The sequence below is a fragment of the Ursus arctos genome, unplaced genomic scaffold (genome assembly GCF_023065955.2).
Source record: "Ursus arctos isolate Adak ecotype North America unplaced genomic scaffold, UrsArc2.0 scaffold_19, whole genome shotgun sequence".
Classification (NCBI taxonomy): Eukaryota; Metazoa; Chordata; class Mammalia; order Carnivora; family Ursidae; genus Ursus; species Ursus arctos.
In genome coordinates, this window is record NW_026622863.1 from 22,264,400 (window position 1) to 22,287,910 (window position 23,511).

The window sequence follows — 23,511 nt, forward strand, 5'->3', positions numbered from 1 at the left end:
GGATTTTGCGCGTGCGCGATTCCGCCTTGGGCTCCTCCCCCCCGCGATTGAAATCCCGCCTTAGTCCCGCCCCCGCCACGCTTTACGACCGCGCACGCCAGTTTTGCTGCAGACGCTTCGGCTGTCGCCGCTGCCCCTGCCGCCGAGGCTACTGCCGGTGAGGTGAGCTGAGCTGAGCTTGAGCCGAGCTCTGCTAACCTGAGGTGTGGTTTTGGGCTGGTGCCGCCGGCGGCCGAAGAGTAGGTGGAGAGCCGGGCCAGCGGGGACGGCAGGTCAGTCGCTGCTTTGTCTCCCCAGCTTCGGTCCCGTCTGCGCTGCTGCAGGGAGGCCGCCCCGGCCCGGCGAGCTGAACCAATGCTGGATCTGGAGGTGGTGCCCGAACGCTCTCTGGGGAACGAGCAATGGGAATTCACACTGGGTGAGTGTGGGGTCCTACCTCAGGACCTTACTCTGTTTCTTACTTCCCTCCAGGCCTTTCCTGCTTCTGGTCTCTGCCCCTTATTCCCCTGCGCCCGCGACTCCTCGCCTCTTCCGTCCTCTCGGCTCTTTGGGCTCTAAGCACTAAGTTACCCGTTCCTACCCGCCAGACCCGCCAGTCTGTCGCTCGTCCTGGCCTTGACGCCCTCGCCTCAGGCCTCAGTAGAGCTCCTTCTGGGGCAGTGGTACAGTAGTAATAATAACAACAATGGCCGACACGCCCCAAATACTTACTCAAGGCCAGACCCTGCTTCTGTGCGTAATTATCTCAAGTATGCTTCCTTGGGGTCTGAGGATCCGTACTGTTGTTTTTCCTATTTCCATTTTACAGACTTAGTAGCTGAAAAGTGACAGACACCCTTAAACGCCGCAGTAGCCCGTCTCCTTTTGCTTTTCTGAGCTGTGGGTTGCCTTGCCCGTAGGGGAAAGCTAGGGTCAGATCCCATAATCACATGTTAGGGATCTAGTCAAGGGAGGTGAGAAGAGTTTGTGTGTGTTAAAGGAACTTGTGTCTTGTTTCCTTCTAGTTTTTAATGTGGTCGATGTGTGGTGTAATCCTAAACCCAGACTTTAGCAGAAAGAATTGAAGGTTTAATGAAATAAGAGTTCAGGGAAAGTAACATTTAGTTTATATAAAATGCAATTTGGCCATTGTTTGGGTTTTGGCCCAGTATTAACGATTCCCAGCGTGGTGACATTTATATATACAAGTATATGCATTCAGTGACTCCACTGTATGTTTACACTTAGCACTGGGTAAGGGGTTGTGGAGCAGGTGTTGGTGCTATTTGTGCAGACTTCACCTTTTGTCCCACTAATTTGGGCTACTGGACTGAGTGACCTATTCCTTTGGGTTATAGCTCTTCCTTGAATCTGGAACACTCTTGTCAGTGGAGACAGGCTAGATGAGAAACTTCACAATAGATGCTGGTAGGATCCTGCTGGTGCTCAGTGTTTCCATGAACTAACTGAACCACAAGCCTCTGGGTTATAGGAGCCAGTTTTATTAAGAGGTCTTAGGCAATTTCTCTGATAACTAACACCACTCCTGCAGAGTTCTTCCCAAAATTTTAGCTTGTATGAAACACTTTGGCCTCTTGTGAAGCACCAAGAGCTTGACGCTCGACAGGGAAGCCGGTGATACATTTGCCTCAAGACCCATTCATATGCTGATGCCGTTTGCCTTCTATTTAAGAAAGAACTTCCCCTACCCTCAGCTTCTAATACCAGTACTTCACAGGGCAGAGTGAGAACCCCAACCATAGCTTCAAACTGTGCTTAATGGTGCATCTAATTTGTGGATCTCGGTGGTACAGAGTCTCTTGGCCAAAAGTAGTGATTAGAATGTCAGTTGAGGAGGGGTGGCTGGGGGGCTTAGTCGGTAAAGCATGCAACTCTTGATCTCGGGAGTTGGGAACTCGAGCCCCACACAGGGGGTAGAGTTTACTTAAAAATAAAAAGAATGTCAGTTGAGACCAGGATTTCCCAAAAAAGCTGGGTGGAAGAGCAAGTCGTCTTCTGTCGCCTGTTGTTTAGATACCTTAACTCCCCCTCCTGACTTTGCCAGTTTCCAGGAATCAAGGGTTTGGGTACTTCTTTCAAACTGTCTAAATATCTAGGTGGCAACAACAGTGAAAAGAGCATTTCTGTACCATGGCCCAGAATTGAACTTTGAGGGAAACCTCATAGAGGTGGCTTGGCCTTGATGATTCACTTGTGGATCTTAAAAATCTGCATTTTTAGGGGCCCATGGCTGGTTCGGTTGGTAGACCACGTGACTCTTGATTTCAGGGTTGTAGGTTCGAGCTCCACTTTTGGTGTAGAGATTACTTAAAAATAAAATCTTTTTTAAAAATCTGCAGTTTTAAAGCATGTCTGCCTGAAAGATGACGGTTATTTTAACTTCTTCAGGCTTTAAAAAAAAAAAAAAAAAAAAAAGATTTTTCCCTCTCTCTCAGTCTTTTCCCCAGCCCTCAACACATCTAAACTGCAGTTGGGGCTCATAGGTAGGGATAGGTCTAAGAAGTGGGTCTATGCTTTAGAATTACATTCCTAGGCTAGAGAACCAGGCAGTGCTTAACTAAAGTCACCACAACCCTGTAAGGTAATCTCCATTTACCAGGTGAGGAGCAGACTCAGAAAGGTAGAGATGATGAAAAGTAGATACCTGAACAGGGAAATCCTGCCTCCCACCGCTCTGCCCTTCTGCAGATTGGCTCATGTTTGTCTCTGTTCTTTTTGGAATCTCTGCAAATGCAGATGCATCTAGCCCTTGCCATCATCTGCCTAGCATCACAGTGGGGAGATGCATCCAGCTTCTTGGCTGCCTTCCTGGCCTCTGTGTAATGTTGGGAGATTAGGGAAATGCCAACAACACAGGGACAGGAAAACCTAGGCAAAGAGGAATCTCTGAGAATGCCACTGATGGCTTGACTAGTGGTGGAATAAAGGCAGTACAAACTTGAAATGTTTTCAGTAAGACTTGGAAAATGTATTGGTGTGGAGATATGTGTCTGAATTGTTCTAAAGAAACCGAAGGCTCACTCCTTTGAAGGCAGCATATATACCTCTGTGGACTCTGTTTACAGACATCAAAAATTGAATAAGAAATGGTCATATGCCCTGAAGAGCTTAGTCTCTAGTGGGAAGAGTTACAGAAATAGTTCATTTTATTAAAATGAGGTAGAGGTTGTATAGGGTGCTTTGGAAGGGGAGAAAAGACTTGACCTGACTTGGGGATTCAGGGAGGGCTTTCTATCTACCTACAGAAGTCAGTACCATTCCTAGAATCAGCGAGCACCAGGAAAGCCCTATCAGAAATATACTGCCGGGGGGCGCCTGGGTGGCACAGCGGTTAAGCATCTGCCTTTGGCTCAGGGCGTGATCTCGGCATTATGGGATCGAGCCCCACATCCGGCTCTTCTGCTATGAGCCTGCTTCTTCCTCTCCCACTCCCCCTGCTTGCGTTCCCTCTCTCGCTGGCTGTCTCTATCTCTGTCGAATAAATAAATAAAATCTTTAAAAAAAAAAAAAGAAATATACTGCCGGATTTCTCTTCTACGATGTCTCTATAGATATAAATCTTCCAGTCAGATTCAAAACAAAACAATGGGAAAGATTGTGTGTGTAGGGAACTATAAGCAGTTTGGTATTATAATTAGAGCGTGATGTACTAATGGGAGAAGAAAACGGGTTCTCCAAATTCCCAGTGCTCTTTGGGGATAGCTGCCTGGGACACTACCAAGTGGAGTTTGGGGTCCAAGGGAAAAGAGGGTGAAGTGAAGATTAGTGAAGTGTGTTGTGGACATGGGTTTAGGAAGAAAGTTAGAGACTAGATTTGGGGAGGTGGAGAAGGAATCTAGACGTTTCTGGCTTGGGTGACTGGGTAGATGTTAGAGGTATTGAGACCCAGAATACAGAGGAGAACTCAAATTGAAAAGAAGATGAAAAAGTCACTGTTAATCTGTCAACTTTTTATTTGTCTTTAGATTTATATAGAAAACAGATTGAGATGTGAGCCAGAAACTAGGTGGTTGGGTGAGTGAATGAGGGATAGGGCAGAAGGGCAGAAGGAAACATTGCCCATCATAGAGACCTGGGAAAGTTAGAGGAACTGCAGGAAAGAGTGGTGTTAGTATTGACAGGATGAGAGTGCTCAGAGTGAGAGAGTGGTCACCAGGGTCTATGGTACAGGATTTACGTGTCCCATTATTTCTTTGTTTCACTCAGAGCTCAACAGATACATAGGACCACCTACTGTTGTGCCAGGTACAGTGATTGGGTGCTGGGGATACAGCAGTGAGAAGATAGTGTTTCTGTCCTGAGGTATAGGGGAGACTAACAGGTAAGTAAACTGGATAGGAGGCTTTATTAGATAAGGCAGTTGGGGAAGTGAGATGTGAGTCAAGATCTGAAGAATGAGGAGAAACCAACTATGGGAAGAACATTCCAGCAGAGTGTGAGCTAGCACAGAGGCCTAAGGTAGGAAAGAGTTTGACATTTGCTGGGAACAAAGGGAGGCATGGTGAACTGTGGAAAGAAAGATGGAAGTGGACAAGATCCAGAATATTCAGGGACTTTACGTGGTGGCATGTTGTTTTAGTTTTATTGCCCTGTAATGGGGAAACTGTTGGAGTGTTATAAGCAGGTAAATGATGAGATCTATAAGACAGAGGATGTATACAGTTCAGAAGGCTGGCATACGCTCCATACCCTTTTTGGAGCTAGGTAGTTCTGTTAGAACTGGGACAGTGCTGTAGTTTCTTTGCCATACATATGGTTGGTTCCCTTTAGAGGACTTTTGTAGCCTTTCTTTATCAGCAGCTGTGTGACAACTGGTCATTGTAGCTGCTTTGTCTCCTCCAGGTGGGTTCCTCCCCAGGTGACTCAGGACCTGAGGACCCCAAGATTCCAGGGCCAGGGATTTGATGTGGTTAAGTGGAAAAGAAAACTCCCTGGAGAAACTGATTATGCCGTGTGGGTCAGAGAAGCCATGTGGACTTCTGTTTCTCAGCACCTAACCAAGCTTATTTGTCTGCTCCACATGGATGTTTGCCCATTCCTTTTGGGAGAGACAGCATAGATGCTCCTCCATTTTAGGAATAGCAGAGCTGAGTGATGCGTCCAGCTTGTTCATATTCTCAACAAACATTTATTAAGCCTTTACTATGTACCAGGCCCGATGTCATAGAAGGCTGAAAAGTGCCCTGTGTTAAGGTCTGGTTTCCTCCAACTTTCTTCAAACTGTAGAATGGACCATCAAATGAAGGCAAGGTTAGATCATGGTTTAAATGTAGATAGACCATGTGTTTTTATAACCTTCTGCTCTTTGTGTGTAAGCTCTTTTCTGCACATCTCTCCTAGAATTAGAGGTAAACTGATCTTGAACATGAGCCACTGTGCTTACCTGAGGTGATATGGTGGTCCCTCCTTCTCCCTTTCTCTTATTACCTACTCCATTATCCCTCAGCTTGGCTGAGTAAATATTTATTCAACAGCCACTATGTGGTCAACCATATACTGGGTGCTGGGGATCCAGAGAGTGGTAAATAACACAACACTGTCCGTAGATTCATAAAGCTGTGAGTCTCTGATTTTGGATTTTGTCTGGGACTTTGTTTTGGATTGTCTCTCTGTGAGTTTCTTTTTGTTTGAAATATAATGGACTCTGAAAACATACTTTTTGGTAGTCCCTGGTAGTACCTGGAATCTTAGAGGTATTGTTGGGATTTGGATTTCTTAAATTGGGAGCATATATAAATTTGCTTATAATGGGCCATGAGTTCAAAAATCAAGTATTAAGATTTAGAGGATTTGGGGGTTGATAAGTAAGGATCCAGTGAAATCCTTAGTAAAATAAGTTGGTTCTGGTAGTTGTATGATTTTTAAATTTTTAAATGAGCCCTTACAAGTCATGTGCTCCTGCAAACTCTCATTTGAGAGATGAGGAGACATGCCAGCAAGAAAGAGAGGAAGGAACCTGCCCTAGGTTATGTGTAATTCATGGTAGAATGAGAACCAGAACCTTGGTCTCCAGATCCAGTCATGTAGTCAGTGCTCGTCTCACTGTTCTTTGGTTCATGCTGACTTTGCCTTCTCTGAGCCCTTTTCCTGCTTGGGATCAACACAGTAGTTCTCATTTCCAGGAATCTCTTTTGTATATTCACTCCCTCTGCTTATACAATACAGTGTTCCCTTAGTGCTTGCTGCTAACTTTTTTCTAGCTCTTGCTGCTTACTGAACTTTGATTTACTCATATGTTTATAGACCTTAGTGGCCCTCGCCTCCCACCCCAGGCTCTACTGCAGGGTCTAATGCCTAATATGAAGATAGATGTCGGTAAATGGGTAGCCCAAGTAACCACACAGGTGTCCTTGCTTTATTTCAGGAATGCCTCTGGCTCAGGCAGTAGCCATTCTTCAGAAGCACTGTCGTATCATCAAAAATGTCCAGGTTCTCTACAGTGAACAGGTGAGTGGTAGCTGCTTTGTTTACTGAAATAGCATTCCTCATTGTTGAGTCACCTCCAGAGGTTGATGCTCTGGGAGAGGCAGACCGACAGGGATTGCTTGGACATTATGTTTGAATGGGAGAATCTCTAGCACTAGTCAGTTACCAAGTACATTTTCTTTGATTCTGCAACTTTTTTGTCTTGATAATCTAGTGCTGCCAGGTTTGGAAGAGCAGTAATAACTGAACTTGTTTTTTGATGTGTTTGACTTACCTACTGGTCCTTAGACAGGGACATTTCAGTGGGGAGGTCACCTCAGGGACTGTCTTGTCTTCTAGGGTGCTTGCCTTCGACTTTTGTATTTAAAATAGTCTTTTCTGCTTTGTTGATTGCTTTGGTTTGTATTCATAGTTGTTGCAGTGCAAATTTCTAGCCAGCAGAGCACTCCAGACTTGCAAAGAAGTAGGTGTAGCTCACTACCTTAGTGAGAATGATCTGATAGATGAGATCATATATCAAAATATTGTCTCCAAATTAATGGACATAGTTCATATTTTGTTTTTTGTTTTGTTTTGTTTTTTTGTCTGATTTATGGTGGTTTCTGTTAAATGTTGGTCAGTTGTGCCAGGAATTGATCCCATCATAAAGTGTTGCGTGTATCTACAAAGACCTTTTCCATTTCCAGAAAGAATATATATGTTACACCAGAGTACTTTCTGAACATCAGGATTTTTTGTGTTTGGTTTTATATGTAAACTTGGAGACTATTTTTTATGGGCTTTTAGAAGTAGGATTCTTTCTCTCTCAAAAATGCAATCTACCTTCTCCTGAACTCTCTGAAACCTGTGATTCTTCTGTAACACAGACCATGTGTTGCTGTGTGGAGCAACCTTTATGGTAACCTATGTGTCACAAACCTCAGGGAATAAATAGGTTTTGTATTGTTTTGCTTTTCTTTCTTTTTTTTTTTTTTAATATTTTATTTATTTGACAGAGCACAAGCATGGGGAGCAGCAGAGGCAGAGGGAGAAGCAGGCTCCCCGCTGAGCAGGGAGTGTAATGCAGGGCTCGATCCCAGGACCCTGGGATCACGACCTGAGCTGAAGGCAGAGGCTTAACTGACTGAGCCACCAAGGCGCCCCGGGGAATAAATAATTTTGAGCCTATACATGCTACAGGGTGTCCTCACTGGCTTCTCTGAGACCTTCTAAGTACTGTTTTGATGATTTTAGTTCCCTTTGTTCCAATTAGTTGCAGATCCTAAAGCAAATGACAGTTTATTTTTGACGTGAAGAATGTTGTGGATTAAGGTGAGTGAGATTTCTGTGAGGCTTTCCAGTTTGGCCTAGTGTCAGGGTTGAACCTATCATCTATGTCCAGACATTACACTCTGCAGTACAATACTCCTCTTTCAGCCCAGTGAAAGAGACCCTGTATGAGGGGTCTTCCTGAGATAGGGAATGCATAATCTCTGAGCAAGTGCTGAGATTCTTGTGGTGCCTATCACAGAACAAGGGACTTCTAAGAGTGGGCCAGGGGTTCCTTGAGCCATAGTGTCAAAGTGTTTTCTCATTTATAAAGTGAAGGATGGTGACTTCTCCTCTTTGTTGCACTCAGATGATCCCTAACCTACTCTGACTTTCAGTGTTAGACCATGAAGGAATTACTCATGACAATTAGCAACCATCCAAACAGGGATAATGGGCTTGCTTCTTGAGCTTATAGCTCCTGCATATTCAGTTAAATCAGATTTGGGCACCCCAAAATTAAATACATTTGAAAATAGGCTTAACCGGTTTTTAAGAATGACGTTTATTTCTTATAACACTATGTTTGTTGTCTGTTGTTCCAATCTTTGGGTACACATAGTAGTTTTAGCATTAAGCTCATTTCCCCTGATACCTTCTAAGCAACTGGAATTAGTTGGAAAACATGGGTTTTTGAGTCCAAACCTTGTTCAGATCTTTGCTCTTCCTATTTCTTAGCCGTGCAACTTTTGGCAAGTTAATAATCAGTCTAGTTCTCCTTCTGTAATGTGGATATAGTTTCCTTGTAATAGAATAATATTTTTTTTAATTTTATTTATTTATTGTAAGTAATCTCTACACCCAGTGTGGGGCTCAAACTCACGACCCCGAGATCGAGAGTCGCATGCTCCTCTGACTGAGCCAGCCAGGTGCCCTAGAATAGAAAAACTTTTTGATGAGGGTCAAGAGGAGGTGGTCTCTCAGAGCTCTGATGTAGTGCTTCTTAAATTGGGTCCTGTCCTCCTCTGCCCTCCTTCACTTCCTTTCCCATCTGTCTCCTTGCTCCCATCAAGTGTGAAGAATAGTTTGGCCCCATTAAATGTTTCAGAAATATCTTCTTGTCTCTAGCAAATCACACCTTGGAAGTAAAATGTGTATATCAAGTAGGTCCCATCTTTCTTAGGGCGAAAAGTGTTAACAACTAAGAGCGAACAGCTTTACTAAATTGTTTCATATAGAGAACTGTACAGTTCTGGGTCACTGAAAGGGCCTGCTTAAACATCACATAGTACAGGTATACTTTGGTTCCGGAGATACAGAATACTAATAAAATAATGGTTGTGAGGACAATTTGCTTGCTTTTGAAAATTATCTAGTTATGTCCTGAATTGTAACCATGTCAGGAGAAAAATGATCAGATCTTGGGAGAGTGTAAGAAAGTTTAGATCCTCCCATCATTCCTCCTCCAGGCAAGGATTTTGAAGGATGCTAAAATGTTGCTTCATCCTGCTTACTGCCATGGAATAGCCCTCTCAGAAATGTGTTCCAGATTGAGAATAAGTGACCTAAGGTCACGGTTCATTGTTGTATTATCTTGCTTGAGACCTAATGGTTTTAGACATGCATACAGGCCTACTGGAAAATTACAACATTCATTCTTCTAGTGTTTGCCAGGCATAGTGGTGCCACCTGGGCCTGCTACCTTGTGAAGATCATCAGGGTAGAAGGGAACAGACAGACAGTCTGAGCTAATCCCAGAAGGCTCTTTGGAGAGAATTTTTCTTTTTTCTTTTTTTTAAGATTTTATTTATTTATTTGACAGAGTGAGAGAACACAAGCAGGGGGAGTGGCAGAGGGAGAGAGAGAAGCAGGTTTTCCCTGAACAGGGAGCCCGATGCAGGGCTCTATCCCAGGATCATGACCTGAGCTGAAGGCAGACGCTTAACGTACTGAGCCACCCAGGCGCCCCTGGAGAGAATTTTTCCAGTGAGGCCCACACCAGTGGCACCTGGCCTTCCAGCCTACATCTCTATCTCTGACAGCCACACTTCCATCATTCACTGTGCCTACCTTGGGAGGCTCTATAAAGAAACTTCTAAACTCTTTTGAGAGCTGTGTGCCAGTTTAAAGGAGGGACAGGGTTTTGGATGTTGGTGTGTTTTTTTCTGCTGGGCAGCTTGGTTCAGGGCTACGGAATGGCTTCAGATGTCGAGTCCTTGAATCGATTGCATTGGAGCAGAAGCAGGCTGGTGATGCAGACATGATGAAAGAGTGCTGTATGCTAAGTGCTGTGCTTGGTGCCCTTTCTCCTGCTATCTAGACCTACTGTCTCTGTTCCCACAACAACCCTGGAGGGAAGGATGATGGTATTCCCATGAAGAAACTAGAGCTCAGAGAAGTTTTGAGAGTCACTTAAGGTCACCAGCTCACCAGTACTCAAGGCTGGCTCTGTCCACTGCTTTGTGCTGCTACTCCCCTCCCCCCAGGACTCAGAAGGGGCAAATGTAGAAATACGACTCCTTAGATCTTAGATTTGGGCTTTTCAGAAAGAAGCATGTGTGATATGGGATGGTGAGGAGAGGGGAGGAAGGAATAAGAGTGTCATCTCATATATAAACAGCACAAGATATTTCTTTGTCCTGGAACGTGGCTTAAAGCAGTCAAAGTATAGAATACATTTCCTGTGGATGGCACAAACAACCTGGAAGTGAATGGACAAAGGTTCAGCTAACATGCATTAAACATTACCTGACAAATTTGAGCCCTGCTGAGGCCCTTTTACCTGCCCTGTGTTCCTCATTGATTGCACTGTAGGTTTGATAGGTAAACCCATGCGATAGGTGTGGACCCTGGACCTTCAAAAGAAAATGGCCTATATACTCACATAATCTTGGCCCTTTCCTTCAGGTATTATTGCTCAAAGCCTAGAAGAAAGAGGCTCTTTTCATCCAGTATTAGGAGCAGCAGCTTCAGACTGGAAGCAGAGGACACTGCATTCACACAACAGTTTGTTAGTTGGGCGAGGAAGGGGCTATCTGCACTTCCATAATCCCTGTGCATTGCATTTAGATTTGTAAGGTTTTGGTAGTTGCTGTTGAGTAATTGTTCAGAGTGCTTTATTTTTTGTTTTGCAGTCTCCTCTAAGCCATGACCTCATCCTTAACCTGACTCAGGACGGGATCAAACTGCTGTTTGATGCTTTCAATCAGAGACTTAAGGTAACCATGAATGACAACTGAAGTTGGATGTCAGGCTGATTAAATACGTGGTATTGTGAGATGTTTCTGAAACTAACAAGTCAGAGTAGACCCCTGTGATTCAGAGTCCTCCACAGTCTAGGGGACTGAAGCTGTGCCTGTTCCCCTAAAAAGAGGGAAGCTCGGTGGTTGGAAAGAGGCTGGGAAGGACTCTAATCCCAGGCTCCAGAGGTGAAAGGGGAAAAGTGTTGAAGATTTGGGGAATATGCTATGGGGAGGGGACTCTCAAGTTCTTTAACTTAAGGAAAGCGAGAGAAGAGCTAAGTATCTGGCACAGATTATTCCAAGTCTTAAAAGGGATACTAAACATGGGGCCTAACTGCAGAATAGAGCCAAAAGACTTGTATTTGTATCTTGTTTTACTTCATTCTGTTCTTCCTGAAATGCTGGGGCTTAGGGCTTAACACCAGCAATGAGTTGATTCTTTAACCCCCTTAAGGACATACAAACAAACAACTTAGTGGTGTGTAGGGTTTGTCTTAATTGCTGTTCAAGTGCACTTTACTAACACCTGTTTTCAGTCCAGGATGTTTTTAATACACTATTTATGAATGCCTGGGCTTCACAGATTAGTCATGTGACACCAGACTCATGCCTCAGAGTCACAAGGTTGAATGTGGCTCTGGGCAGTGGCATACCAGAGCGGTTATCCTGGTTAGGTTGTGCCTTTCCAAAAGACTTGGGTGCTTCCTAGTTCTCATCATCCCATCACAAGTGAGCTGCTAAGGAGACAAGGCAGAACATGGAAAAGGAATCTGTACATTGAATGAGAATTCCTCGTTTATGATGGTTTTTCAAAAAGCAAAAGTGAATATTCTTAGCGCCACAACTATCTTGCCTCTCCTTGTGGACTCAGTCATACTGTCTTCACTGACCAGAAGTTTCATAGTGGGAAAGGGAAGAGGATGGTCATTAGTGTGCCTTCATTACAAATTGGGAGAAAAATAATCTGGAAACACCTTTACAAAGAGTTATTTGTCTCATCTTGCTAGGTCCACTTTAAGAAACATAACCCCAAAAGGTTATGGAGAAGGTAATGTTGCCAGATATTTATAGCAGGGCTTTTCATAGTAATGAAAGGCTGGAAATAACCTAAATGGACAAAAACAGGAGATGGCTAGGCAGCGCATCATAGAATCACAGCATAGTGAGGACAGTGTCATGTATTTAGTGAGTTCTTGGTACGGGTTAGGCACATGGCTAAGTGCTTCCCATGCATTTCCTAACTTAATAAGCTTGTAAGCAATACTGTTTACCAATGAGACAATAGAGGGACAGAGGATGAGTGGTCTGCTAAGCTTTTAACCCTGAATTACCGGTGTGTAGTGGCCGCTGGGAATAGAAATAACTTAGCTTCTGTTGATGGGTATGGGAAATAAGTGTGATAAAAACTGAAGAAAATTGTGTGAGCACACTATGGAGAAATGTGAGGAATGGGAAGTACATTTGAATGGGAAAGGAAATAAATAGAACCTTCTCTTGTGCTTTCTCTGGGGTCCCTATGAAGAGAGGGGGCTGGGGCCCTGTCTGAGCCTCTGGAAACTGAGGAAGCAATTCTCAGGTGCCCTTGATCAGCGTCAGGTTTGACCTACCCCATCTGCCTGCCCCTCCATCTGAGCACTTAAAAATCCACGTCTCCCTGATGCCTTGACTTCCTGTCTGTGAGAAAGCCCTATGGAATGAGGCTTCACAAATCTCAGCCTTTACAGCTACCTGTCTTTTTCCTTTCCCATCTTGGCTGCTACCATGGCTTCTTCTCTGCAGAAGTCAAGGCCTTTTCTAGCCCAGAGGGTGGTAAATCATGGACTTCCGATTTCCCCAGCTGCTTGTCCCTGTGGCTCAGCAAGCTCTGTGGGCCAAAATGTGCTTGTTGATTCTCCAGGTGACATGAAGGACTCCAAGATGGGTCTCTTGCCACAAGTGCTGTCATACATAGGCCCTGTGATTAACTCTGGTCCACTGTTCTCCCATTAGGCAGGCAGGGTTGAAACACCCATAATGTTAGTCTGGATTATTGGCAGGTGGGTGACAACAACACAAAAGGAATATCTTTGAGGCCTACCCACACAGGGTAAGTGGTGGGTCATTGGCCAGCTGTAGAGGTGGCAGGGAGGCAGAGTGCCTGCTCCTGCTATATAAGCAAGGCTTTAAAGGTTGAGGCTTTCTGCCAGCATGGGGCCCTGGCCTTGGTGAAATGGCATACCAGTTTGGCACAATTCAGGCTTTCTGAAGGGGACACTAGGTATCTTATGAATCACAGCTGTTCCCCTGTCCTTCCTTGTATGACCTCTCTTGGCACCTCTTTTCATGCTTTCTAGCTTCATAACAGTCAGATTTGCCTGACATTTTAAGTACCTTTCCTGTGTGAACTAATAAGCCAGACCTTAAAGGACTGAATTTTGTGGGACTGGTGAACAGCATACACAAATAGTATAGGAAAGGGTTGATTGAAGTGCTGTGACAGCCCAGCGGAGGGAATTACTCAGCAGCAGGTAGGATCAGAAAAGCATTATAATTAAGAGATACCCAACTTGTGGTTCAATGTTAGGATCATCAAACAAAGTTAGGGATAAGGTTTGACCAAGAGTAAACTGCCTATTATGTCTCATTTTCTGTGGCAGTGCCAGATGCTTCTACACACAGGGCCCCACAGCTCCTTCTAGGATGAGGCCCTCAGGGCAAGGGACATTGAACCAGCTGTGCTTGTGCCTCTACAGTAAAGGCCAGGTCTCCCAACTGGAGGATAGTAGTTGGTGCTCCACACCCCAGCCAGCCATACTTTTGGCTACCAAGCCCTTGACCATTGGCATAGAAGACTTCATAGTGCTCATTACTTCGCATCACTAGTGACTGAGTGTTCAATACTTTTGTCTCTGCCCTGAGTTCTTGGCATTTACTCCAAGGCTGAACCCCTTGAAATGACACGGGGTCCTGAGGTTCTTCTCTAAGTGCCCTTCAATAGAGAGATACATGAATATTGTCACACTTGTCCTAACCTAGTGTAATATGACTTCTTTTCTAGCAGGCTAGACCTCCCCCCCATCTTTTTGTTTTGTAAACTACAGTATTTTTAAAGCTGTTTTTTAAAGTGATTTGATTTGAGGTCTTTCTAATGTAGCAAAGTGTAGAATAGAAGGAAGAGGGCTCAGTATCCAAAGGTACAGCTTTAACCTTTAAGCTACGTGGTTTGTTTCTGTGGAGGGTTTCACAGTTCTGTACGTGCAGTCCTCTGTATGACCCAGTAGTAGATTAGATGGAGGAACCTGGACCCGCAGCATCCATGTGCATCTGTTGGGTGATCACTGGAAGAAGGAAAAGGAGAGGTGTAATGCTGTGTGTGTGGTATGGGTTTTTCCTCCAGATTTAAAAATAACAAAACATAATGTGCGGTGCTTCAGGAGAATTCTGGCTAGTGATAGATTTTTTTTCTTCACTGTTGTGTAAATGTCTTCTTTTTTTTTTTTTTTTTTAAGATTTTATTTTTAAGTGATCTCTACACCCAGCGAGGGGCTCGAACTCACAACTCGGAGATCAAGAATCACATGCTCTACCAACTGAGCCAGCCAGGCGTCCCTCTCTAAATGTCTTTTTAGTCAATCTTTTTCAACTGCAGAGCATTACCAATGCTTAAACATTCGATTTTTTTTTTTTTAGGTGATTGAAGTATATGACTTGACTAAAGTAAAGTTAAAATATTGGTAAGTTTACTCCCCTACTGGTATATGTCACAGGATTGGTACAAATGGAGTTTATCTATTACCCTCATCAAGTTAGTAAAAGTATTCCCATCCATAGCAGTTCTAAGATTACAGCCTGGTGCAATGATTTCCTCAGGCAGCCCCCAGACCTACTCAGCTTTCCGGGGAAATCTTGTTAAGAACATGCTGTGTGTAAAACACTTCTCGTATATGTCAGCTCATTTAATCCTCACAACAAAGCAGGACCTCAGCTTAGAGGTGATGGTGACAGTCTTCTGGGTCACAGCTGCCACCCCCCACCCCCCAATAGGTCTGACTCCAAAACCTGTGAATGCTAAAGAGAATGCCAAAGTGACTGCTATTTGGGGGCCAAAAACCTACCTTTTTTTTTTAAAGATTTACTAGGGCGCCTGGGTGGCTCAGTCAGTTAAGCATCTGCCTTTGGCTCAGGTCGTGATCCCAGGGTCCTGGGATCAAGCTCCATCCACATCAGGCTCCCTGCTCGGTGGGGAGCCTGCTTCTCCCTCTCCCACTCTCCCTGCTTGTGCTTGCTCTCTTTCTCTCTCTCTGTCAAATGGATAATTAAAAACTTAAAAAAAAAAAAAAAAAAAGATTTACTTATTTTAGAGAGAGAGTGAGTGTTGGTGCAGTGGAGAGGGACAGGAGAGAGAGAGACCTAAGCAGACTCTGCACTGAGTGTGGAGCCTGACCTGGAGCTCAATCTTACGATCCTGAGATCATGACCTGAGCCGAAACCAAGAATCAGATGCTTAACCAACAGTGCCACCCAGGTATCCCTTTTTTGCCTTTTTTTTTTTTTTAAGATTTTATTTATTTATTTGAGAGAGCAAGCATGTCGGGGAGAGGGGCAGAAGGAGAGAGAGAAGCAGACTCCGCGCAGAGCATGGAACCCGCGATGGGGCTCAAGATCACGACCTGAGCCAAAACCAAGAGTTGGACGCTCAACCGACTAAGCCACCTAGGCGCCCCCAAAATCTACTTTTTGGAGTGAAAATGGGAATAGCCTCTATCATAAAACAAATATTTGAACTCCCATTGTGGCAAGGCACTGTGCTGGCATCTAGAATACTCCATATAGTAAGCTTCCTTCACAGGCTTCCCTTTCCGTTTGTGGGGGCATGAAAGGGTCTAATTCCTGGGGCTGGCTCAAGCAGCATTTGCCAATAGAGAAGTGGATAAAGCAAATACATAATAGCACTGGCCCCTGCAGATCCTTTTTGTCTTTCAGTTTTGTTGGAGCCTTTGTACCTCAAGGTCTGGCTTCTCTTTTCGCTCTTAAGAGTTAGTGGTGAGTAAAAGCATGGGGTCCAGGGTCAGGCTGCCCTGGGTTCATCATTCTGTTACCTCTATGACCTTGGGGAGTCATTTAACCTCTCTGAGCTTGTTTTCCCATCAGAGAAATGAAGCCAGTAATGTGGCTGCTGGGTTAGGAAGATGACATGAGACACTGCTGGCAAAGCATATAGCACCATGCCTGGTTAAAAAAGAGGTGTTCTAGGGCACCTGGGTGGTGCAGTCGGTTGAGCATCCGACTCTTGGTTTCGGCTCAGGGTGTGGTCTCAGGGTTATGGGATTGAGCACTGAGCGTGGAGTCTGCTTGAGACTCTCTTCTCCCTGTGTCCGCCACCAAACGAGTAAATAAATCTTTAAGAAAAAAAAAAAAGGTGTTCCATGAATTATGCTAATTAAAATATATTCGTAACCTTTAAGCATTCTTCTTAAAGTCATATCTTCATGCTCATCATCTGAAATCACGTGCTCTTCCTCATTCCCAAGCTCCTCTCTGTCAAGTGTTTCCCCCTTGCATGGGCTCCATTTCTCCCTCCCTGCCCCATTCACCCACTCCTTGAGTTTTGGCTGTTAAGAAAACAAGCTGCTTGGGGCGCCTGGGTGGCTCAGTTAAGCGCCAGACTCTTGGTTTCGGCTCAGCTCCTGATCTCATGGTCCTGTGTGGGGCTCTGTACTCAGAGTGGAGTCTGCTTCAGATTCTTTGTCCCTCTCCCTCTGCCCCTCATGCTCAACCATGTGTGTGTGTCTCTCTCTCTCAAATAAATAAAATCTTTTTTTTTTTAAGATTTTATTTATTTATTTGACAGAGAGAGAGACAGCCAGGGAGAGAGGGAACACAAGCAGGGGGAGTGGGAGAGGAAGAAGCAGGCTCCCATTGGAGAAGCCTGATGTGGGGCTCGATCCCAGAACGCTGGGATCACGCCCTGAGCCAAAGGCAGACGCTTAACGACTGAGCCACCCAGGCGCCCCTCAAATAAATAAAATCTTAAAGAAAGAAAGAAAACAAGCTGCCTTTGCTTGGCTATACTGTTCTTTTAAAGTGTTCATCCCCTTTTAAGAAAGTTCCTTTTCAAGCCAAACTATTAGGAGGCATCCTAGGAAAACACATTCACACTTTCTATTCCTGTGGCCACTCTTTATCCAAGTCCAAATGCCATGGGGCTGAGACTGAATTTATTTCCTTCTAAACTGCCTGATGACCACACATGTCTTGGTTGGCCCTACGGATCAGTTCTGTCCATCAGCCTCTGGAGACTTGACTTGTTCTGACTTCATTAATTATCCCTCACTTAAAAGTTCTTTAATTTAACTAGTGTGTTGGCATACTTGTAAACTCACCTGCCTGTGTTTTAAGAATAACTCTTCCAACCACCATCTTCAGTGATTTGAAAAGCATCTTTGTTTTTCAGTGGAGTGCATTTTAACTCTCAGGCCATAGCTCCCACCATTGAACAGATTGACCAGTCTTTCGGTGCAACCCATCCTGGAGGTAAGCCAAGTCCATCTGATTCCTCTCATCATCTGTCGCAGCCCATAATGATAAACCTAGCAAGTGGTACCATCCCAGCTCCAGCGCCTCTGAAGCTAGGTTCCTATAGAATTTGAGGGTTGATAGTTGGGTGTGAAGGAAAGCTCTTCCCCCTTGTTTTCAGCCTACTAGGTCAGTTCAGGAATCAGACCCAAGGAAGGTGTTGCCAGGCTGGTTTATGTTCATATCTTCTGATGCCATTCAACCATGTCATTTTCTCCTCCCCATTCCCACAGTGTACAACTCCGCCGAGCAGCTCTTCCACCTCAACTTCAGAGGACTGTCTTTCTCTTTTCAGTTAGACTCGTGGACCGAGGCTCCCAAGTACGAGGTTAGCCCTTCCCTTCCTATGGTATTTGTCACCCGGTATCCAGGTAATATAGACCCAGCAGACGGTGCCACTAGGAAAGCTGATAGGTAGCCTTTCTTTGGTTTCCTCATCTCTGAGGTCTTCAGAGGCCAAGATACATACAGTGGGTGGGATTGATAGCAAGAACAAAGCCCAAGCTGGCATTCCCAGGAAGAGGGCACTTCCCACTGCAGAGTGAGGTCAGGCTCACTTTTCAGAGAGAAATTCAGTTGTCCCTTGCTTTAAAACTCCAAATCACTGTGTTTTTTTTTTCAGTGGCCTAGAATTGGAGAGTCCATTCTGAATTTTCAGTTATTTATTACTTTTAGCAAACTGTTTCATTCATCCTAAGGTAGCAACATCCTTAGGGTCGTGAAATGATAGGTGTTTATAAAGCTTACATTTTATTAAAGAAAGCATTCCTGTAATTTCTTCTTGATGAAGGAAAGAAAAACTAAGTAAAATTAAAGATGAACTTGTATGGATGGGGTGAGTTGATTGACCCGGAGCCAGGTTTGACTGTGTGCTTTGACCTAGCCAGTTCTTAAAGACCACGAGGGCTGGGGAAATGCCAGAGCCTGGCTCCCATGGCCTGCAGTGTGCTCTTAGTAAAACTTTTGTCTTGTGTTTGCAGCCCAATTTTGCCCATGGCCTGGCTTCTCTCCAGATACCCCACGGGGCAACTGTGAAACGAATGTACATCTACAGTGGAAACAGCCTACAGGATACGAAGTATGTGTGGGGAGCACAAGCTTCATGGGCCATGGGCTCCCTGGGACGGAGGGCAAAGCCTCTGCTCATTCTGTGCCTGCCTCCAGGGCTCCCGTGATGCCCCTGAGCTGTTTCCTTGGCAATGTGTATGCTGAGAGTGTGGATGTTCTTCGAGATGGAACTGGACCTTCAGGTTTACGACTTCGGCTACTTGCTGCAGGTCAGTTACTGGCCTTGGGGTGGTGTTGAGACAGTCTAAAATCCCACATGCTTAGTTGGTACAAGCCAACATAGATATTTATGGTTAAAGCTTTCATTTAAATTTGTGAAGGGACAAGACACAGGTTTATCATTAGCAAATCTTAATAAATGACAGTAGCACTGCTTCCCCTAGCGTGTGCATAAGCCTTCCACGTGCTTATGTAGTTTGCAGTGCTTCCCAGGCTGTTTACTGGAGATGCATCTTATGAGCTGTGATATTGGTCTGTTCTCCCCTTGTCCACTTTGTTTTTAAGTTTTATTTACCCATTTTAGAGAGAGTGCACAGTGGGGAGGGACAGAGGGAGTCTCAGACAGACTCCACGCTGAGCACGGAGCGTGATGCGGGGCTCATTCCCATGACCCTGAGATCACGACCTGTGCTGAAACCAAGAGTCAGACGCTCAAACAGCTGAGCCACCCAGGTGTCCCATCCCCTTTTTCACCCTTTATGCCCAGTTCTCAGTAGGCTGGCAGCAGGGACTTGTTGAATTGTGGTTTGGCCAGACCCTGCTGTGAGTTTTGCTGAAAACAAAAAGCTGCTGCATTCAGTGGTTGGTCTCGCCAGGACCCATGCCTCATTTGTGATTTCCTTGTATGTGACTAGTCTCAGCTACTGTGGACCTTGGGTCATGCTTAGTAGTACAGGCCATGTCTTTGGGCTGGGAGCTAGCATAGAAGCTGTGCCTTCATGGAGCTCATAGTCAAGCCGGTGTTTGTTCATAAATTGGGGTGTTAACATCAGTTTCTAGGGCACTGGTTCTTAACTGTGAAAAATCTGGTGTATAAACTGTGAGCTTACTCCCCTGAACAATTAGATAGTTTACAACCTCCAGGTTAGAGATTTCTTAAAATGCGGTTTCCTGGCCAAGGCAGAAAACTCTACTTAAAAGAATGTTGCAGTTGAGCTCTAGTGTTTGAGAGAATGGAGATTGAGAATTGAGATGTAGAAGGTCAAGTGATTTAGTGTCTCTTTTTTTGGGAGAATCACTCCTTAAAACAGCAGGCTAGGGGCGCCTGGGTGGCTCAGTCGCTAAGCATCTGCCTTCGGCTCAGGGCGTGATCCCGGCATTCTGGGATCGAGCCCCGTGTCAGGCTCCTCCACTGGGAGCCTGCTTCTTCCTCTCCCACTCCCCCTGCTTGTGTTCCCTCTCTCGCTGGCTGTCTCTCTCTCTGTCAAATAAATAAATAAAATCTTTAAAAAAATAAAACAGCAGGCTAGTCAAGGATGGTGCAGTTATCCCAGGTGACAGCAGGAGTCTCTTGGGGGTGGGGGATCTCCTCCAATTCTCACTGCTGCCCTACAGCACACTCCCAGCCGTCTCACAGGGTCGGTGGGGAAAATACTTGAAGGCAGGGACTCATCAAATTCCTGTCCAATCCAGTACTCATTGAGAGTTTCCTTTGGTAAGCAAAAAGGTAGCTTGTCTCATCCAACCCATTTCTCACATGTTTCCTTATGGAGTGTAGCTGCTGGGATGTTTTTAAGATAGTCAATTCAACTATCTTGGTCCCCACAATAATTTATAGGAAGTTTCACTCCAGGGAATCAGAAACTAAAATAGTCTCCTAAAACTGAGTATTTTTCCCTGGGTAGGCTTCAGGTAGGGTGAGACAAGAGAGAAGACTCACACATGAAGAGTGCCTTCCCTCTGGTCCCATCTGGCCATTCTCAAGTGTCTGGTACCTGGAGACTTTGGACATACAGTTCGGCTTGACAGGACTTTTGGTGGGTTCTGTAGGTCACCCAGGCTTGCCCAAGGAGCAAGATTTATAGACAGAGGTTAACATGGCCTATACTTTTCCTGCGACCTAGTTAAACACAACCTTTATTTGCCACTCGGTGTTATATGTGCTGTGACTAAACATTCTTAGGTTAGTTGAAGAACTCTGTACTAGCTTATTTCAGATTTTGGATCCCTGAAGTCTTCCCTATGTAACAAATGGATTGTTACACATGAAAGAGCTTTGTCAGCTATAAAGCTCTATGCAGAGTGAGGTGATGGTGATTATCATGTACCAGGAAATGCAGTCTTCCTCAGGTTCTTGCCTGTGTGTGTGTGTGTGTGTGTGTGTGTATGTGTATGTGTGGAGGGGAGTAAAACACTTTGTCTTTACAGCCACAGAGTTGGTGTTTCTGTTGCTATTCCACAGGTACTGCTATGTCTGTGTGTTTAACTGGAACCATTTCCAAAACGTATTAGACAGAGTCAGGGGTTAAAGATTCTTCACAAAGAAGAAACTTCTGGCAAATCGGATTTTCTTATCCTCCCACTTTTCTAGTTTGTCATTTTTGAGTGTTAGTGGGTCTATCAATGTTTGTAGAATTAGGGAGCGAGTTAATGAATGTTTCACTCTTGGCTTTTCTGTAGAGTAATCTTGAGGTCCAGTCTCTGGTTGGGGATTACTATTGAGAAGCCCCCCTTAACATAAATTCTTGTATCTTGTCAGGACCTGGAAGTGGCAAGAGATAATAGCATCTCATTCTATACTTCCATAGATTCTATGCTGCTGTGTATTGTACCACAGTTGTGTGGTGTCGGATTGGGATCTTCACACCATAAACTCCAAATGAGCAGAGACTGCACTTGTTTTGCTCAGCATGTTTCTTCAATATCTAACAAAGTGTCTAGCCCATGGTAGCCAATAAGTAAATATTTGGTGAGTGAATGAATGAAGTTTTCAGAGCTCCATATCACTTTTGTGGGATTGAATGAGTCTCTGGGATTCTTTCTTCCTTTTTTTTCTTTTTTTTTTCCCCCTTTTCTTTTAGGTGTTTTTTTAGGGCTTTTTTTTTTTTAGAGAGGGAGACAGAGGAGAGGGGCAGAGGGAGAGGGAAAAAGAGAATCTTAAGCAGCCTCCACGCCCAGCATGAGCCTGACTCAGGGCTCATACTCACGACCCTGAGATCATGACTTGAGCCGAAATCAAGAGTTGGATGCTTAACTGAGTGAGCCACCCAGGCGCCCGTCTCTGGGATTATTTCAAGTAGATAGTGATCTCTTGTGCATCGCAAGCCCTTGTGACCTGGTATTTCTGCTTGCATGCAGTCTTGCCCCTCAGCCAGAGCTAATAATGCAGTGTGCAGCCATTGGTCCCTCTAGGGCCCCCTTGGCCCTAGACTGCAGGATCTCGGGCTCTGGGTGGGAACCTGACCACCTTTCCCTTACTCTCTGCAGGTTGTGGACCTGGCCTGTTAGCAGATGCCAAGATGCGGGTATTTGAACGTTCAGTGTATTTTGGTGATTCCTGCCAAGATGTTCTTAGCATGCTTGGCTCTCCACACAAGGTCTTCTATAAGTCAGAAGACAAGGTAAGGGAAATATGTTTATAAAGTCGAATAGGCAGTCTCCTTTTAAGTAAACTCTACCCCCAAGGCGGGACTCGAACTCAAAACCCTGAGATCAAGGGTCACATGCTCTACTGACTGAGCCAGCCAGGTGTCCTTTTTTAATTAATATTAACTTAATATCAAATAAATATAAATTGTTTATTTTTCCATAGAACCTGTTCTATTAAAACTGATAATTAAATTGAAAGCTCTTTCCTGATCCTGTTGGTTAGATTGTCCTGCCTTTTCTTGGGAGACCAGGGCCCAGTCTGTAGTCAACCAAAGCTAGCTGTGTTGTTCAGCACCAGTAGCAGGAACTGTGACACTTTTGCTTACTCAACAGCTTAATCGTAATACACAAAACACAGTTTGTAGACTTCTAGTTAATCTGAGAACTGTATTAAGGAGTTGGGCTTTTAATTTATTGTTATTTTTGTCCCAACAGATGAAAATTCATTCTCCTTCCCCTCATAAACAAGTTCCATCCAAGTGCAATGACTACTTTTTTAACTACTTCACTCTTGGAGTGGTAAGTTGTGATTCCGTAGAGAAATGTTTCATTTCTGTGGTGGTGGGCCATGTACCTGGGCACATCTTTGTGTCCACATGGAGCTGTAACCATGCCTGGTAGCAGAGAAACTAGCCCCAGCTGGCTTTGCCCAGTGCTATCTTGCATTGGTACCCTAAAGTGGGCCTTCCCTGCCACTGAGATTGCTTAGAAACACCAGGTTCCCTGGTATGTCTTGGCTTCTATATTGAGGGCAACAAGCTGCTCAGGTGGAGGCTGTGGGAATCATTCAGGTTAACATAGTTTGGGATCTGCCCATTTGTAGAACATAGGCGCCTCTTCTGGAGTCACAGAACGGGGAGACTAATAAAGGGTCAAAGACAGTGGGAATGGGGGTACCTGGGTGGCTCAGTCGGTTAAGCGTCTGCCTTTGGCTCAGATCATGATCCCAAGGTCCTGGGATGGAGCCTCACGTCAGACTCCTTGCTCAGCGGGGAGCCTGCTTCTCCCTCTGCCTGCTCTGCCTGCTGCCTCCCTCTCTCTCTGAAAAGAAGAAAAAACAAGACTGGAGCCAGGAGTAGTGGGGGAGCAGCAAATAGTATCATAAACTCTTGAGGGTAGGACAGTAGCAAGAGGGAATGGCATTTTGTAAGCTGAATCTCAAGTTCAGGGGGCCAGTGATGATAAGGGAAAAGGAGGCTGGAACAAATGGACCAACCCTAATAGGACTTATGTAGCTAATGTAGAGGTGGAGTCAGAGGTAACCCTGGGGTCACAGGCCTAAACAGCTGGCAGGATGTGAAACTGGGGAGGGTGTGGGGGATAGAAGGAAGTGTTCGGTGGGCAGCATCAAATCCAGGTCTGAGTCCTAGTGAGAGGCTGGATC

At 44.9% G+C, this 23,511-nt stretch overlaps 1 protein-coding gene across 2 annotated transcripts in view; it reads left to right on the forward strand.

Moving 5' to 3' along the window:
* The first annotated feature begins 96 nt into the window (after positions 1-96).
* PHAF1 (phagosome assembly factor 1) overlaps positions 97-23,511 on the forward strand; it is a 28,236-nt gene continuing 4,821 nt past the window's right edge. The window contains exons 1-11 of one of the 2 annotated variants that reach the window (XM_026494953.4): positions 97-162; positions 298-418; positions 6,365-6,447; positions 10,809-10,892; positions 14,586-14,629; positions 17,350-17,429; positions 17,705-17,799; positions 18,452-18,549; positions 18,636-18,748; positions 21,966-22,099; positions 22,563-22,646. In XM_026494953.4, coding sequence (XP_026350738.1) covers positions 355-418; positions 6,365-6,447; positions 10,809-10,892; positions 14,586-14,629; positions 17,350-17,429; positions 17,705-17,799; positions 18,452-18,549; positions 18,636-18,748; positions 21,966-22,099; positions 22,563-22,646 — 879 coding nt within the window. In that variant the 5' untranslated portion in view covers positions 97-162; positions 298-354. Of the gene's footprint in view, positions 163-185; positions 204-297; positions 419-6,364; positions 6,448-10,808; positions 10,893-14,585; positions 14,630-17,349; positions 17,430-17,704; positions 17,800-18,451; positions 18,550-18,635; positions 18,749-21,965; positions 22,100-22,562; positions 22,647-23,511 lie in introns of those variants that run through there. The other variant, XM_044382433.3, reaches the window with a different exon arrangement.